Below are 14,577 nucleotides of genomic sequence, written 5' to 3'. Positions count from 1 at the left end.
ATAGAAACAGCAGATTCAGTGCAGTGATGTGAGTGAGGGTGTAAATAATTAATATTTATATCAAACAATGAGGTTAAAATTAAAATACTGAATAAATCCAATTATTATTAAACTGCTATTTACACTACATTACATTTTATACATAATGTGTCTTAAAAAATGAGACACTGTTTTATTATAGTTTAAAGAAGAGCTTTAGTTATCCTGCTCTATCCTGTTCCAATTCTGTGTTTATATACATTTAATTATTTATTAAATGTTTACATGTATTAAATGTTTAAAATATTAAAACGATGCCTAATGCCCAACAGTACTGGAAATTCTCCTGTAAGTAGTATAAAATAGATTATATGAAATAAATCCCTCACATTTCAGAAACACTGAATTTTACATTCATAAAAAAGAAATAAACAGAATTTAAACAGTGAAACTCTGCTGCCACCTTCTGCTCACACCAGCACGCGCACACACACACACACACACACACCACAGTACCCAATAATAATACACACACATACACACACAATACCTGTCACATATTTGACATTTTTCAAAGGTTTGGTATACAGTGAATAATGAATATTTCAGTAATGTTCTAATCCAGATTTTGAGAAGCAACAACTACTCAACTAAATCAAGAAAAAATACTTTAAGTTACTACATGATTCATTATGAGTTCCTTCATAGTGTGGATCACTTCACTATTCATTTACAGTGCAGGAAATTAAAATGATAAAAACACTGGATAAGAAGGTGGGTGATATGTTGACTGGTTTATATATACATAAATAAACTCAAAACATGATTTTAAAAGATATTTTTATTTTATTAATTAATTTCCAAAGTTTCCCCACCCAGCAGAATAATCTCCCTTAATCTTTAATCACAGGATTCAACAGAAACACCGTCTGTCTCTCATTATAATAACACTGATCCACCTTAAACCGCCTGTATAGTAATAATATAATAATAATTATTATTCTCTTTATAACAGTGTTCATTTATCATTAAAATATGACTGGTACATTTTTATTGTACTGATGAAAAGAAAGAAGTCAGAGTTGCATTACAGTTTGATATTCACATATTTGTGTGTGTATGGATGTGTGTGTAGTGTGTGTGTGTGTATTTGTGTGTGTATTTGTGTGTGTAGTGTTACATCAAAGGTTGAATGTGTTTTGAAAATGAGTTTGATTTAAAAATATAAAATAAATAAAAACAGAACAATTAGGTGCATCATACTGGAGATCAGATTTATAAATTCTGAAACTGATTTGGCATCGCTCGGCACAAAACCAATGTCTTTCTTTTATTTTATTTTAATATAAACACTGTAAATTAGATGAATTATGTGGTGGTTTTGCAGTAAATACAGAAAAAAAAATAAACACATCTAACCACTGACTGTATATAAGAGTGGGCGGGGCAACAGCACGGGAAAAATAAAGCTAAAGCGTTACTGCACCCTCTGGTGGCTGGTTGCAGTAGAACTTCCTGTACACTTGCTGTTTAAACCCGCCCAACTGCATGTAAGTAAACGGAGCAGAAATTAAACTTTGGTTTAAAGAACAGAACACAACGGGTAAAAAGGGGAGGGTCAGAGCGTGGGATAATTAAAGCCAAAAGGACACTTGGTTCCGATACATCAGCTCACAGACGCAGCCTTGTGCCGATCCACATCACCCTAGGAGTAATGAGGGGAAAGAGCGCCATCTACTGTACTGTACCCACCCAGAGACAGCATGGACAACTGTGCTTCCTCTCTCAGGGCTCCGGCAGCTGATGGCAAGCTGCATGACCGGGATTTGGATCAGTGATCTCCTGATCATAGTGGCAGCGCTTTAGACGCTAGGCCACTCAGAGCTTCTAAAGCAACAACAATTATTGTCTAAACGGAGCAGGAAGTAAACGCTAGTTGAAATGTATAAATTATAAGTTTTGTTCTGTCAATTTGCCAATATTGGAAAGAACATAAAGTCAAAATATTTATTGCGCCCTCTGGTGGCTGGCTGCAGTACCACTTACTGTATAACCCCCCCAATTCCATATAAGTAAACGGAGCAGGAAGGAAAATTTAAGTTTAATTTATAAATCCAGTTACACATTTTTTTTCATTACCAGTTATGTTTGGTCAATTCTCCGCCCATAATGTGTATATTTGAGGTGATTGGCAGCTGAGGGCAGGGTATTGATAGACAGCCAATACTGAGAGTCTGATATATCGATTTATTGATCTGGGTGTGCGGATGATTAATGCGTCACTGTGTGGTAATTAACTTTTTTTTTAATAATTTTTGATGAAAGACGAGTTCAGTCAGTGTACAATTCCAGTATAGAGACAGGGGGCGGGGCTTCCACCCAGAAATACGGGCGGGGTTTAAATGTTTACAGTGAGTAATAAAGAGTATAAGAGGTGTTAAGAGTCCACTCTTATATACAGTCTATACTATAAACTGTTCTATACAAGAAACCGAAACGCAGAACTGATATCGTACACTCTGCACAAATTTACGCTCCAGAATCGTGTTCACACCAGATACAAACTAACCGGTTTACAATCAATGAACCTTATTTACGCCTATAAACCTGCCGTTATAGTTATTATTATTATTACTGTCAGGGTGAAGAACAGGGCAGTTTATTAAATATTTGCTTAATAAAAAAATAATCTCCATTTCCCTTTAACCCATCCACACTGTCCAAACATTTCCTTATTAACCGCAATCAGGTTTTCCCTTTTCATACAGATCTGATTATAATCGAATTATCAAATATATAATTAAAGCAAAAATCTCAGTTTAATCTATTTATACGAGTAGATAATTATATTAAACTGATTTAACCACAATATTTGGCCGAATGTCTGAAGACTCTCCTTCTACTTAAAAAAAATACTTTTTGTATTTCTTACTTTACCATTTTCTCCCTGAACCGTCTCACTTCAGATAAACCAGTTCTAATAATTTGTGGATTGTGTTTCTCACAATTAATCAATTAATCAACCAATCTGTTCAACTCTTACTTTATCCAATAATCTGATATTAAGATCAGTGTTACAGCAGTTTAAGGTAGAAATATCTGTTTATCCAGCAGCTGGAAGACTTTAAATCCTTTTCTTTCTCTTTTTAAAGCAGCATGTTGGTTAAAAAACCTTGCATAAAAACTCTAAAATCAATAAAAACCATAAAATCAATAAAAATAATAAAACTGACATTAAATATCTTTAAAAACAAGATACTCGTCTATTTAAACCAGTGACTGTATTTAAATAAAGTCTCTTAAAGGTGAAGCTGCCACAGGTCTAGTCTAGCGCCTCTACTGGCTGGTTCCAGTAAGATGTATGATGTGTAGCTCCGCCCATTTTTATATGTTTCAATGACAAAATAGCCCCGCCCACGTTCCGTCAAATTTTTCTCCTCTAAACTCTGAAATCTTTCCATCTTCAGCATCCAAACAGTTCCAGCAGGTAGTTTTTCTCAGTGCTGATATAATAATTATAATATTAGCACATGTAATTTCCCCCAAAAATCAGTTTATAACCTTCTTCTGATATATAATTACTACAAATAATGCGAGCGCAGATTAATGTAATAATCTGCTTTATCTGGAGTTAATCTGCTGAGTTGTAGACGAGCTGTGTTTAATCATTAATAATATTATTGATCATGTGGTGTTATTAGGCTGTTGGTTGCAGTATAAACAGTATAAACAATCCGTATGTAAGTTTTTTACACTTTATTTTTAAATAACTCTGACTGATGTTAGGGTAAAATGGCCATAATGTTGAGTGTAGTTAAGACTGGATACGGGAGAAACTGGATATATAAAAGGAAAAAGCTGCTCTGCTATTGGTGGGTTAGGCTCTAAACTCAATGAAGGCAGTCTGAGACACTGATTATCAGTAAACGAGTGGGTGAAGGTGAATCTGGCTCCTCCTCTGGTTTTTACTGCACTGACTGAATCTGGCTGATTTCTGTCTGAAATCATGGTGAATAATTCTGTCTGTGTTTCTCCTGAACTGAACCGGATCCTCTGCAGTTTATAATCAGTCACTGGTTTAAATCAGACTCGGGTCGAGATGATGTTTATATACGGACAAAATGAAGACTTTTACAGATGAAGACGTTCTGAATCTGAATGTGTGTGTAGATGTAGGTGTGTGTGTGTGTGTGTGGTGTGTGTTCAGGGAGTGCGGCGGTCCCGCTTGGTGAGGAGGTAGCACTGGATGGTACGGAGTCGGTCTTTAGCCGGACCGAACTCGGGCTGCAGTTTGAGAGTGGACTCGTACCATCTCATCGCCTTCTCAAACTCCTCCTACAGGAAACACAAACACAATTATAATATCATAATAATAATAATAATAATAATAATAATTCTAACTATAGTAATAACAATAATGATAAGATTTTCCTCTAATTTTATCCCATTTTCTACTTAATTTAAAAGGCTGGAACTCCCAGTGTTAAAGACTAGCACACATCTCCTCCTGTATATGATAAGGTCAGACTCCGCCTCTTTTCCAGCTGCAACCAATCAGTGCAGCATCACAGTGCTCTAGGAGCAAAGCGCCGCAACCGCAGCTTGTGACACTTCAGCTTACAGATGCATGATCTACTGAACTCTCTCTCTCTCTCAGACTCTGGCTGCTGATGGAGAAACAGGACCTGGACGTTTGTGCTGCTGTAATTATTGGGTTATTTAGTAATAATGTTTAAAGGAGTGATGTTACACAGGGCTGCGTTTCTGTGATTTTAATAATTGCAGTACAGAGGAACTCACCATGGCTATGTAAACGTTCGCCAGAGTAAAATGATTGACGACGAAGTGAGGGGCGATCTCCACGGCCATGCGGGCGACGATCAGCGCGTCCCCCCACAGACGAGCGTTCTGGAAGATGTTAGCCAGGCTGATCAGCGGGACGTCCTGCAGCGGGAGATACAGAGACGGCTGTGATTACACAGGAACCATTTCAATAAGAACATTGTTTATATTAAAGATAATAAAATAAACACCTCACAGAGTTTAGATATGTAAGCTGGCTGAGAATAAAGAGATGTGTGTGTAGATTACTGTCCAAAACTTGTTTGACTTCAAAGGGAAATAGTTTGTTTAATAATCATGATTTGGTTTACTTAGACGCTGGTACTGCCATAACGGGGGGTGGTTGCTGTAACATAATGTGAATTATTTCTCAACATGAAATATACTTTACTTATTTACAGTCAATCACATTTAAACACAGTGAAACTCCAGCTGAGAGAGTTTGTGGTTAGTGGTGTTTGTTAGCTCTGCTGCTGGCAGTATTGGCTAAAAGATGCTCTGTCTAAAATGGTATTATCTAGTTAGGGGGGGGTTAAAACTCTTAAATCTATTTTCTTCACAAGTTTTACACAAATTCCATGAATAAAAACAGCAGAAATTACAGAAACTCCGGACTTACTGAGCTTCCTAAACCTAAACCCTCAGCACTGCTTTATTTTCCAGCTGATCTGATCGGCTCTCAGGATCGACTGATTTCAGAAATAATGTTTTTTTTTTTTATATTTTGGCTGAAAATCATCCAATATTGAAAATATTGAAAAGGCTATGGATCTTTCCATCTCTAAAGGAGGTTATAGGTGAGATCCTGTGGCAGCAGAAGGCTGACGGTACCTTCATGTGGTGAGGAGCGTAGTTCAGAGCCTGCCGCAGACAGTCCACCGCCTTCTTACCCTGACCTTTAACCCTCCAGTACAGCGCCGCCATACTGGACAGAACCCACGACGTCTGATTCTGATCATAAACAGAGAAAACATTAAAACATACTTTTTACATATTAATAATAATAATAATATCATCATCATCAAATACTGTTTATATTATTTATATTAACACTGACTCCGCCCACCTTCTCCAGCACCTTGGCGATGCGTGTGCCCACCTGCTCGAAGGACTGAGGTGAGAAATTATCCTTCCCAAGGTTCTGCAGCACCTGAACAGCGGGTACAGCGGGTTAATGACGGGCAGTGAGGGCACAGACTGGCAGTGCCAGCTTTATAACTGAATAAGCCCCACCTCTTTCAGCTGGCTCTCCCCTGTGTAGTGGATACTCCCGCGGTTGGCCACGCCCCCCAGGTGGTCTAATGTATGCATACTTGCGGGCAGGTTAGCGTTACACACCGGCTCCACAGCGGGTTCCTGCAGCGGCGTCGCAAAATCTATATGCTCCGTTATACTGCAGAGAGAGAGAGACAGAGAGAGAGAGGGAGAGGGAGAGACAGACAGAGAGAGAGAGACAGAGAGAGAGACAGAGAAACGGAGAGAGAGCGAGAGAGAGACGGAGAGAGAGACAGAGAGAGAGAGAGAGAGAGAGAGAGAGAGAGAGGGAGAGGGAGAGGGAGAGACAGACAGAGAGAGAGAGACAGAGAGAGAGACAGAGAGACGGAGAGAGAGCGAGAGAGAGAGACGGAGAGAGAGACAGAGAGAGAGAGACAGTCAGTCTTCTTATCTGGAGCGAATGAGATCCTGCAGTTCTTTAAATGTTGTTCTGGGTTCTTTTGGGATCTCCTGGATGAGTTCTTCATGCCCTTTTGGAGTAATTTTGTTCGGTCGGCCGGTCACTCCTGGGAAGGTTCACCAGTGTTCCATGTTTTTTTCTCCATTAGTGAATAATAGTGAATCACTGTGGTTCTCTGGAGTCTCAAAGCTTTAGAAATTATTTTATAATCTTTTCCAGACTGATAGATGATCAATAACTTTATTTTCTCATCTGTTGTTGAGTTTCTTCAGATGGAGGTTTAATAATAATGTGCTGATTTTTGAGATCTTTTATCTGCTTCATGTTGTCAGACAGGTTCTATTTAAGTGATTTCTTGATTCTAAAGGTCTGTCAGTAATCAGGGCTGGTTGTGTTTTTTTGGATATATTTTTTCCCTTAAATAATATGATTATTTAAAAACTGCCTTCTATTTTTACTCTGTTTATGTTTGTCTGACATAAAAGCTTATGTGTCAATCTGAAAAACGTAAGTACGAGAAAAGAGCAAAAATAAAAGAAATCTATAGGGGGAAATATTTTTATAAATTGTACATAAATAAAAGGTGACTTGCTGTCTTGGTCACAGATGCTCCAGCAAGACGTGCACCAACAATTTGTCCTCTTTTGAACTCTGGTATGTCTCCCATAATGTTGTGTGCATTGTAATATTTAGAACTGTGCTCTTACCCTGCTAATTGAACCTTCACACTCTGCTCTTACTGGTGCAATGTGCAATTAATGAAGATCGAACACCAGGCTGCTCCAATTTAGACATGAAACCTAAAATCCCACTAAAATGATGACAGGTGTTTCAGTTTCATTGTCCAAACGCTGTAGTCCTGTAGTGAAGTAAGTACGAGAAAAGAGCAAAAATAAAAGAAATCTATAGGGGGAAATATTTTTATGAATTGTACATCAATGAAAGGTGTGGAAGGTGGAGGTGTATGAAGGTGTATGGAGGTGTCAGCAGGGTGGAGGTGTATTAAGGAGTATGAAGGTGCATGGAGGGTGGAGGTCAGTAACGTACTCTATATTCTTGGCGGAGACTGCCAGCCAGGTGCTGGCGACGGTGGTCAGGTCGACCCGCCGCGTGCGCTGGCACTCCTCCGGGCCGGGCCACCCCAGACTGCTGTAGTCCCTCCACCTCCCTGCAGAACAAACAGCACCAGACTGAGACCTTTACCTACATTATAAATATATAGTAAATATATAAATATATACTAACGTGATCTATCAGATTATGAAGGAACACATAATGAATCATGTAGTAACTTAAAAACAGTGTTAAACTAACTAAAATACTCTGTGAAGTATTTAGATACTCTTATCTGGGGAGCTGTTTGTTAACTTGTGGTTTCTGAGGCTGAAAACTCTGATAAACTCATCCTGTACAACAGAGGAAACTCTCGCTCTTCTATCCTTTCCTGGGGCGGTCCTGATGAGTGCCAGTTCCATCATTATAATGTTTTTAATGGTCTTTGCTGTGACTGCACTCGAGCAGATTTTCAAAGTCCTTTTATTTTGATTTTTATCTTTATTTAGTTGAGTAGTTGTTTCTTCTCATAATCTGGATTAGAACATTACTGAAATATTCACTATTCACTGTATACCTGTAACTCTACCTCTTCACTACTTTACTTTAACTGATGCTCTCTAACTTTAACATTAAGAGACAAGAAATTCAAGTAATTAACTCTTGATGAGTTCAGCACAGCTGTTAACTGAAAGCCTGAATTCCAGGTGACTCTACCTCATAAAACTGACTGAGAAAATCCAGCAGAGATGTTCAAAACTCATCATCTAAACAAGAGGAGATACTTTAAAGAATCTAAAATATGAAACATATTCTGGTTTATTTAACACTTTTATGTTCAGTAAATAATTCAATATGTTTTCTTCTCTGTTAGTCTCATTGAAAAACTAGGTAAAACATGTTGAGAGGAAAATAATTTCAGTCATTTTTGGTTTCCAGTTTTCCAGACTTTAGCTAACTGATTTTATTCCTGTATAATTCTCTAGAATGCTGTTGAAAAGAGAATGAAAAAATTGGTTAATATGATTTTCTACCTGAAGGTCCAGGTGAGGGGATAGTAGGTCCGCTGATCTCCAGGATGGAGGAGTGTCCAGGTAAAGACTCAGTCTGAGGAAAGTCCTCGTCTCCAGCCCAGCCCTCCGCAGAGTCAGACTTCGGCTTTCTCATTCGCTTCACCTGAAATGTGATCTGAGAAACAAACACAAACACATTAAAGACCCTGAATAACATCCTATTCTTAATCTATAAGGTTTAATATGATATTGGTTCACTTTTTACAGATATATCAGCTTCAGATCTTCTGGGAAGGCTTTCCACAAGGTTTAGGAGAGTGTTTATGGGAAAATATCACCGTTATGATGTACAGGGGTTGGAGAATGAAACTGAAACACCTGGTTTTAGAGCACAATAATTGATTGTGGTGACGGACAGTTCTGGTGGAAACAGGAGAGTTGAGGTGAACATTGAATTCTGCGGGATTTGATCAGCCGTGGTTTTATGTTTTTTGGATACAATCCGGGTTAGCACCCGAACATCCCTTTCAGACAGCTTCCTCTTACAGCGTCCACAGTTAATCCTGTTGGATGTGGTTGGTCCTTCTTGGTGGTATACTGACATTACCCTGGATACCGTGGCTCTTGATGCATCACAAAGACTTGCTGTCTTGGTCACAGATGCTCCAGCAAGACGTGCACCAACAATTTGTCCTCTTTTGAACTCTGGTATGTCTCCCATAATGTTGTGTGCATTGTAATATTTAGAGCAGAACTGTGCTCTTACCCTGCTAATTGAACCTTCACACTCTGCTCTTACTGGTGCAATGTGCAATTAATGAAGATTGAACACCAGCCTGCACCAATTTAGACATGAAACCTAAAATCCCACTAAAATGATGACAGGTGTTTCAGTTTCATTCTCCAAACCCTGTAGTTTTGTGGTGAGTTGGTGAACTCTGTGCACTATGCTCCTCAGCATCCGCTGACCCTGCTCTGTTATTTTACTCTGCAGAGCACAGAGTCGCTGTGGTTACCAGTCTCTTCCACTGTGTTTAATATCACTGACAGTTGGCTGTGGAATATTTAACAGTAAAATTTCACGACTGGACTTGTTGCACAGGTGCTGCTGTATCCTATCACTGTATCACAGTGCTGGAGTTCACTGAGCTCCTGAGAGAGTCCCGATCTTTCACTAGTGTTTATAGAAGCTGCAGGACGAGCTGCTGATTTTATTATTAAACACCTGTGGAGACGGAGGAGATTCAGAAACACCTGAGATCAGTGATTATGAGACTCACCCACTCCGCTCCATCGTCCTCCTCACAGTTACCGAAACACGGCCCGCCGCTCTTAGCTCCCATCACCCCATCGTTCTTCAGGACTCGGATCCCCCGCAGGTCTCCTCGCTTCCCGCTCATATCCAGAGCTCCAATCAGCTCCTCTCTCAGCCTCCAGTCCTCCTCCCCCTCCAGCCCCGCCCTCTTCTCCTCCCCGCCTCGCTCCTGCTGCCCCACCTCACCTGAACCGTTACTGTCCACCACCACCTCTGCAGGAGGACGAGGGGAAAGAAGGGATGAGAGAGAGAGAGAGAGAGAGAGTCAGTGTCCACAGGTTTAATTACTATGATTCTCTAGTTAAGCAGAACTTTGGATTAAACACTATGGGCTCTACTGACAGTGTTTACGTGATGTAATAGGTGTGGTAAGGTGTAAACAGGTGTGGTCAAGTGTAAACAGGTGTGGTCAGGTGTAAACAGGTGTGGGCAGGTGTTGGTTCTTACTCTCGAACAGTAGTGAGTCCTCCAGGGTGGAGCCCGGCATAGCGTCACCGCTCACGGTGTGCTGCTTCCCCTCAGCACCCGCCTCCCAGTCCTCCACCTCCACCTCCTCCTCCACCTCCTTATCACAGCCCGAACCCTCTGCATCACACACACACACACACACACACACACACACCATCATTATTAACATCATAAACATTATAAACATATAAACATCATAACTATAATAATGATTATAAACACAATAAACAGTGTATTATAAACACATTTCAGCTCTTGGTTTGGCTTTTCTCATTTTCCAGCAGAATAAGTAGCAGTTTAGTTCACTGTGGACCTCCACCCTCACACTCCACCCTCACACTCCACCCTCACACTCCACCCTCACACTCCACCCTCACACTCCACCCTCACACTCCACCCTCACACTCCACCCTAACTCCACCCTCACACAAAAAAACTCTAACCTAACTCCACCACTTCAAACCCCACCCTCACGCTCCACCCTCACGCTCCACCCTCACGCTCCACCCTCACGCTCCACCCTCACGCTCCACCCTCACACTCCACCCTCACACTCCACCCTCACACTCCACCCTCACGCTCCAGGTGAGGTAATACAATGTGCAGGTAGTATATGTAGAGTTTGTTGTTTTTACAGTTATCTTTATTATATAAATTTATACCACAATAATGATAGAAACATAATAAATCTTAAGGTCATATTCAACAAGATAATATATAACCAGGTTCTTGTGGTTTGGGCAGCAGTAGAACTTCCTCACACAGAGCAGCAGAACCCAAACCCAAACAGAACCGTTCAGAACACGATTCCCCAAAACCAGCGGAGAACAACGAGTTCAGCAGCATCTAAATACAGAACAGCTATTCCCACATCCCTGAATTATTCACAACCAGATTCCTCTACACCAAAGCCCCACAGCACCACGGCAACAGCGCCACGGCAACAGCGCCCAAGTACAGGGAAACGAAGAGAGGGATAGAGAAGAGAAACGAGTGGGAGGAGAGAGAGAGAGACCAGAATAGAAAGTGCTGCAGTGTAGGAGCTAAATATAGAGGAGAGATTACACTGACTGCTCTATAAAAATCCCTCAATCCACAGAGAGAGAGAGAGAGAGACAGAGAGAGAGAGAGAGAGAGAGAGAGAGAGAGAGAGAGAGAGTGGGAGGAAGGGAGGAATTGGAGGCAGTGTGGGGTAAATTCAGGTTATTTTGGAGTCGGGTCTATTCTAAACTCTAATACACACAGCAAGACCGAGAGGAACTATGGATTATATGATACATTATATGATATTATTACTATACAATATTAATAATATACAACATTATTACACTATAATATTATTGTGTTACATTACCCACAATATGATGTCATGATGTGTTGCCTATGGTAACAATATCACGATACTGTGATTGTGTGATACTCGATATATCACAATACAATTCTGTTTCTGAAGAGGATAAAATACTTCTAAATAATTAAACACCAGCAATTATAGATTTATTGGTGTTTCAGTTTCACACAATTTATCAACCGATATTCAATACTCAAAAAAAGTACGATACATCGCCTTACTGATATCCTGTCCCACCCTTACTCAAAACACTACAGTGCTTTAACCCGGTTCTGTTCTGGTCCAGCTGAGGGATAATCAGAGCAGCAGGTAATGGTGGTGGTGTGATGGAGTGATATGGTGATGGGGTGATAGAGATGGTGTGATGGTGAGGTGGTGAGGTGATGGGGTGATGGTGATGGGGTTATGGTGATGGTGTGATGGTGAGGTGATGGTGTGATGGTGAGGTGATGGTGTGATGGTGAGGTGATGGTGTGATGGTGAGGTGATGGTGAGGTGATGGTGTGATGTGAGGTGGTGAGGTGATGGTGTGATGATTGGGTGATGGTGTGATGGTGAGGTGATTGGGTGATAGAGATGGTGTGATGGTGAGGTGATTGGGTGATAGAGATGGTGTGATGGTGAGGTGATTGGGTGATAGAGATGGTGTGATGGTGAGGTGATGATGTGATGGTTAGGTGATTGGGTGATGGTGTGATGGTTAGGTGATTGGGTGATGGTGAGGTGATGGTGAGGTGATGGTGAGGTGGTGAGGCGATGGGGTGATTGAGGTGATGGTGAGGTGATGGTGTGATGATTGGGTGATGGTGTGATGGTGAGGTGATGGTGTGATGATTGGGTGATGGTGAGGTGATGGTGTGATGATTGGGTGATGGTGTGATGGTGAGGTGATGGTGTGATGGTGAGGTGATGGTGTAATGAATGGGTGATGGTGTGATGGTGAGGTGGTGGGTGATGGGGTGATAGAGATGGTGTGATGGTGAGGTGATGGTGAGGTGATGGTGTGATGGTGAGGTGATGGTGTGATGGTGAGGTGATGGTGTAATGATTGGGTGATGGTGTGATGGTGAGGTGGTGGGTGATGGGGTGATAGAGATGGTGTGATGGTGATGGTGGTGCTGATGATGGTGATGGTACTCACGCTGGCAGGGCTGGTGCTGCAGGTTGTAGAGGAAGGGGTAGAACTGCAGGCAGCGCAGGAGTGGCAGGCTGGCACGGCACTGGCTGCAGCCGGCACTCAGAGACAGGGCATGCCGGAACAGCGCCAGCGCCCCCGTCAGGTTCCCCCGAGTCAGCTGCACATTCACCATACTCAGCACGGTGTGGGGCTGTAAACACACACACCAGAGTTACAGACCAGCTATATAAATACGGTACAGTGCGGTACGGTATGGTGCAGTATGGTACGGTGCAGTACGGTGCAGTGAGGAGCTCCTGGTGGCGGGGGCTGTACCTCGGAGGTGTTGAGCTCCAGGGCTTGCTGCAGGAGGGTCTGGGCCTCGCGGCGTAAGCCGTGGTGCAGCAGCAGGTTGGCGGTGTTCACCAGCGGGATGCCGCGGTGCTGCGGCGGCGCAGAGTGCAGAGCCTGACGCAAACACTGCAGAGCCCGAGTACCGTTACCCTGAGCCCGCCAGAACAGACCCGCCTCATTCTGCAGCAACCAGCGCGGCACACTCATCTACAGAGAGAGATTTATTATAGTTATTATGTTATAAAGGGTTTGAGGAATATAGAATTATTAGGACACGAGTTTCTCATTAAAACCCATTAAAATTACAGTGCAGAGCCTCCTGTAATAAACAGAACCTACAGAGTTAATAGTGAATAAAGGTGAACTCTGGTGTGAGATGAACTGGGGGTTTAATGAGACATGATAACCAGTACCAACTATTGTCTCATAACTGGGGGAGAGTGTTAAAGAGTTAAGAGTGACTATGTTTTAATAAATAAATCCATTCTTCGAACTGTGATATATATATATATATATATATAAATAAAATATTGCAGTAAACAATATTTATACACACACAAAATACTGATATATTTTCACACCCCTATCACACATGCAGTGTTTCTCAGAGTGAATATAAATCTGTACTCCTCACCTTCTCCATCGCATGAGTTATTAAAGCTCCAGTCTGCTCCAAACTCCACCCACCACTCCGCCTCAGCAGCACCTGTACACACAAACACACACACACACACACACACACCTTATCACCTGTTTAAACACAACACACCCAGTCACCTGACGTCTCCTGTTCGTACAGTAATTTACTACCAACATACAGTCTGATTCTCCTTTATACAGCCAGAGAAATTAACTACAAACTATCTCATCCAATATCAGGACATTTATTACGACTTAAAGTGTGAAATATTAAACGAGGAAAATCTGCTGCTGTGCTTTTAAACAGTGTTTTTAATATATGTTCAGGTGCAGTTTAACCTGATAAATTACCCACATAATTACTGCAGCTATTAACTAATCTATCTCTGCTCCTGCTCCATGCTGAGCTGTTTTAATCAGTTTCTCTGATTTTGCTATTTATAGGTTTATGTTTGAGCAAAAAATAAATATTGTTGTTTTATTCTATAAACTACAGACAACATTTCTCCCAAGTTCATATTCATAAAGTTTTAAGAGTTCAGAAATCAGTATTTGGTGGAAAAATGCTGGTTTTTAATCACAGTTTTTAATCATGCATCTTGGCATCATGTTCTCCTCCTCCACCAGTCTTACACACTGCTTTTGGACAACTTTATGCTGCTTTACTCCTGGTGCAAAAATTCAAGCTGTATATCTGTAAGTATAAAGAATGAGGTGAAGGGACCTGAGTGGCCTGCTGGTCGGGCAGCTGTTTTCCCTCGGTGGCGGCGC

The 14,577-nt window shown here is 41.3% G+C and overlaps 1 protein-coding gene across 2 annotated transcripts in view; it reads right to left on the bottom strand.

Moving 5' to 3' along the window:
- Positions 1-802: 802 nt before the first annotated feature.
- Positions 803-14,577, bottom strand: part of ttc17 (tetratricopeptide repeat domain 17) — a 25,854-nt gene continuing 12,079 nt past the window's right edge. For both annotated transcript variants that reach the window (XM_022665291.2, XM_049471146.1), the window contains exons 13-25: positions 14,531-14,577; positions 13,802-13,873; positions 13,150-13,374; positions 12,838-13,024; positions 10,325-10,462; positions 9,843-10,090; positions 8,584-8,737; positions 7,544-7,664; positions 6,055-6,214; positions 5,888-5,971; positions 5,653-5,772; positions 4,780-4,923; positions 803-4,314 (exon numbers count right to left, since the gene is read on the bottom strand). The exon at positions 14,531-14,577 is cut by the window's right edge and continues 107 nt beyond it. In XM_022665291.2, the coding sequence (XP_022521012.2) occupies positions 4,183-4,314; positions 4,780-4,923; positions 5,653-5,772; positions 5,888-5,971; positions 6,055-6,214; positions 7,544-7,664; positions 8,584-8,737; positions 9,843-10,090; positions 10,325-10,462; positions 12,838-13,024; positions 13,150-13,374; positions 13,802-13,873; positions 14,531-14,577 (1,832 nt within the window). In that variant the 3' untranslated portion in view covers positions 803-4,182. The remainder of the gene's footprint in view (positions 4,315-4,779; positions 4,924-5,652; positions 5,773-5,887; positions 5,972-6,054; positions 6,215-7,543; positions 7,665-8,583; positions 8,738-9,842; positions 10,091-10,324; positions 10,463-12,837; positions 13,025-13,149; positions 13,375-13,801; positions 13,874-14,530) is intronic.

The sequence above is a fragment of the Astyanax mexicanus genome, chromosome 23 (genome assembly GCF_023375975.1).
Source record: "Astyanax mexicanus isolate ESR-SI-001 chromosome 23, AstMex3_surface, whole genome shotgun sequence".
In the NCBI taxonomy this organism is placed as follows: Eukaryota; Metazoa; Chordata; class Actinopteri; order Characiformes; family Acestrorhamphidae; genus Astyanax; species Astyanax mexicanus.
Note: the sequence above shows the minus strand (reverse complement) of the source record. Positions and strands in the feature narration are given on the sequence as shown.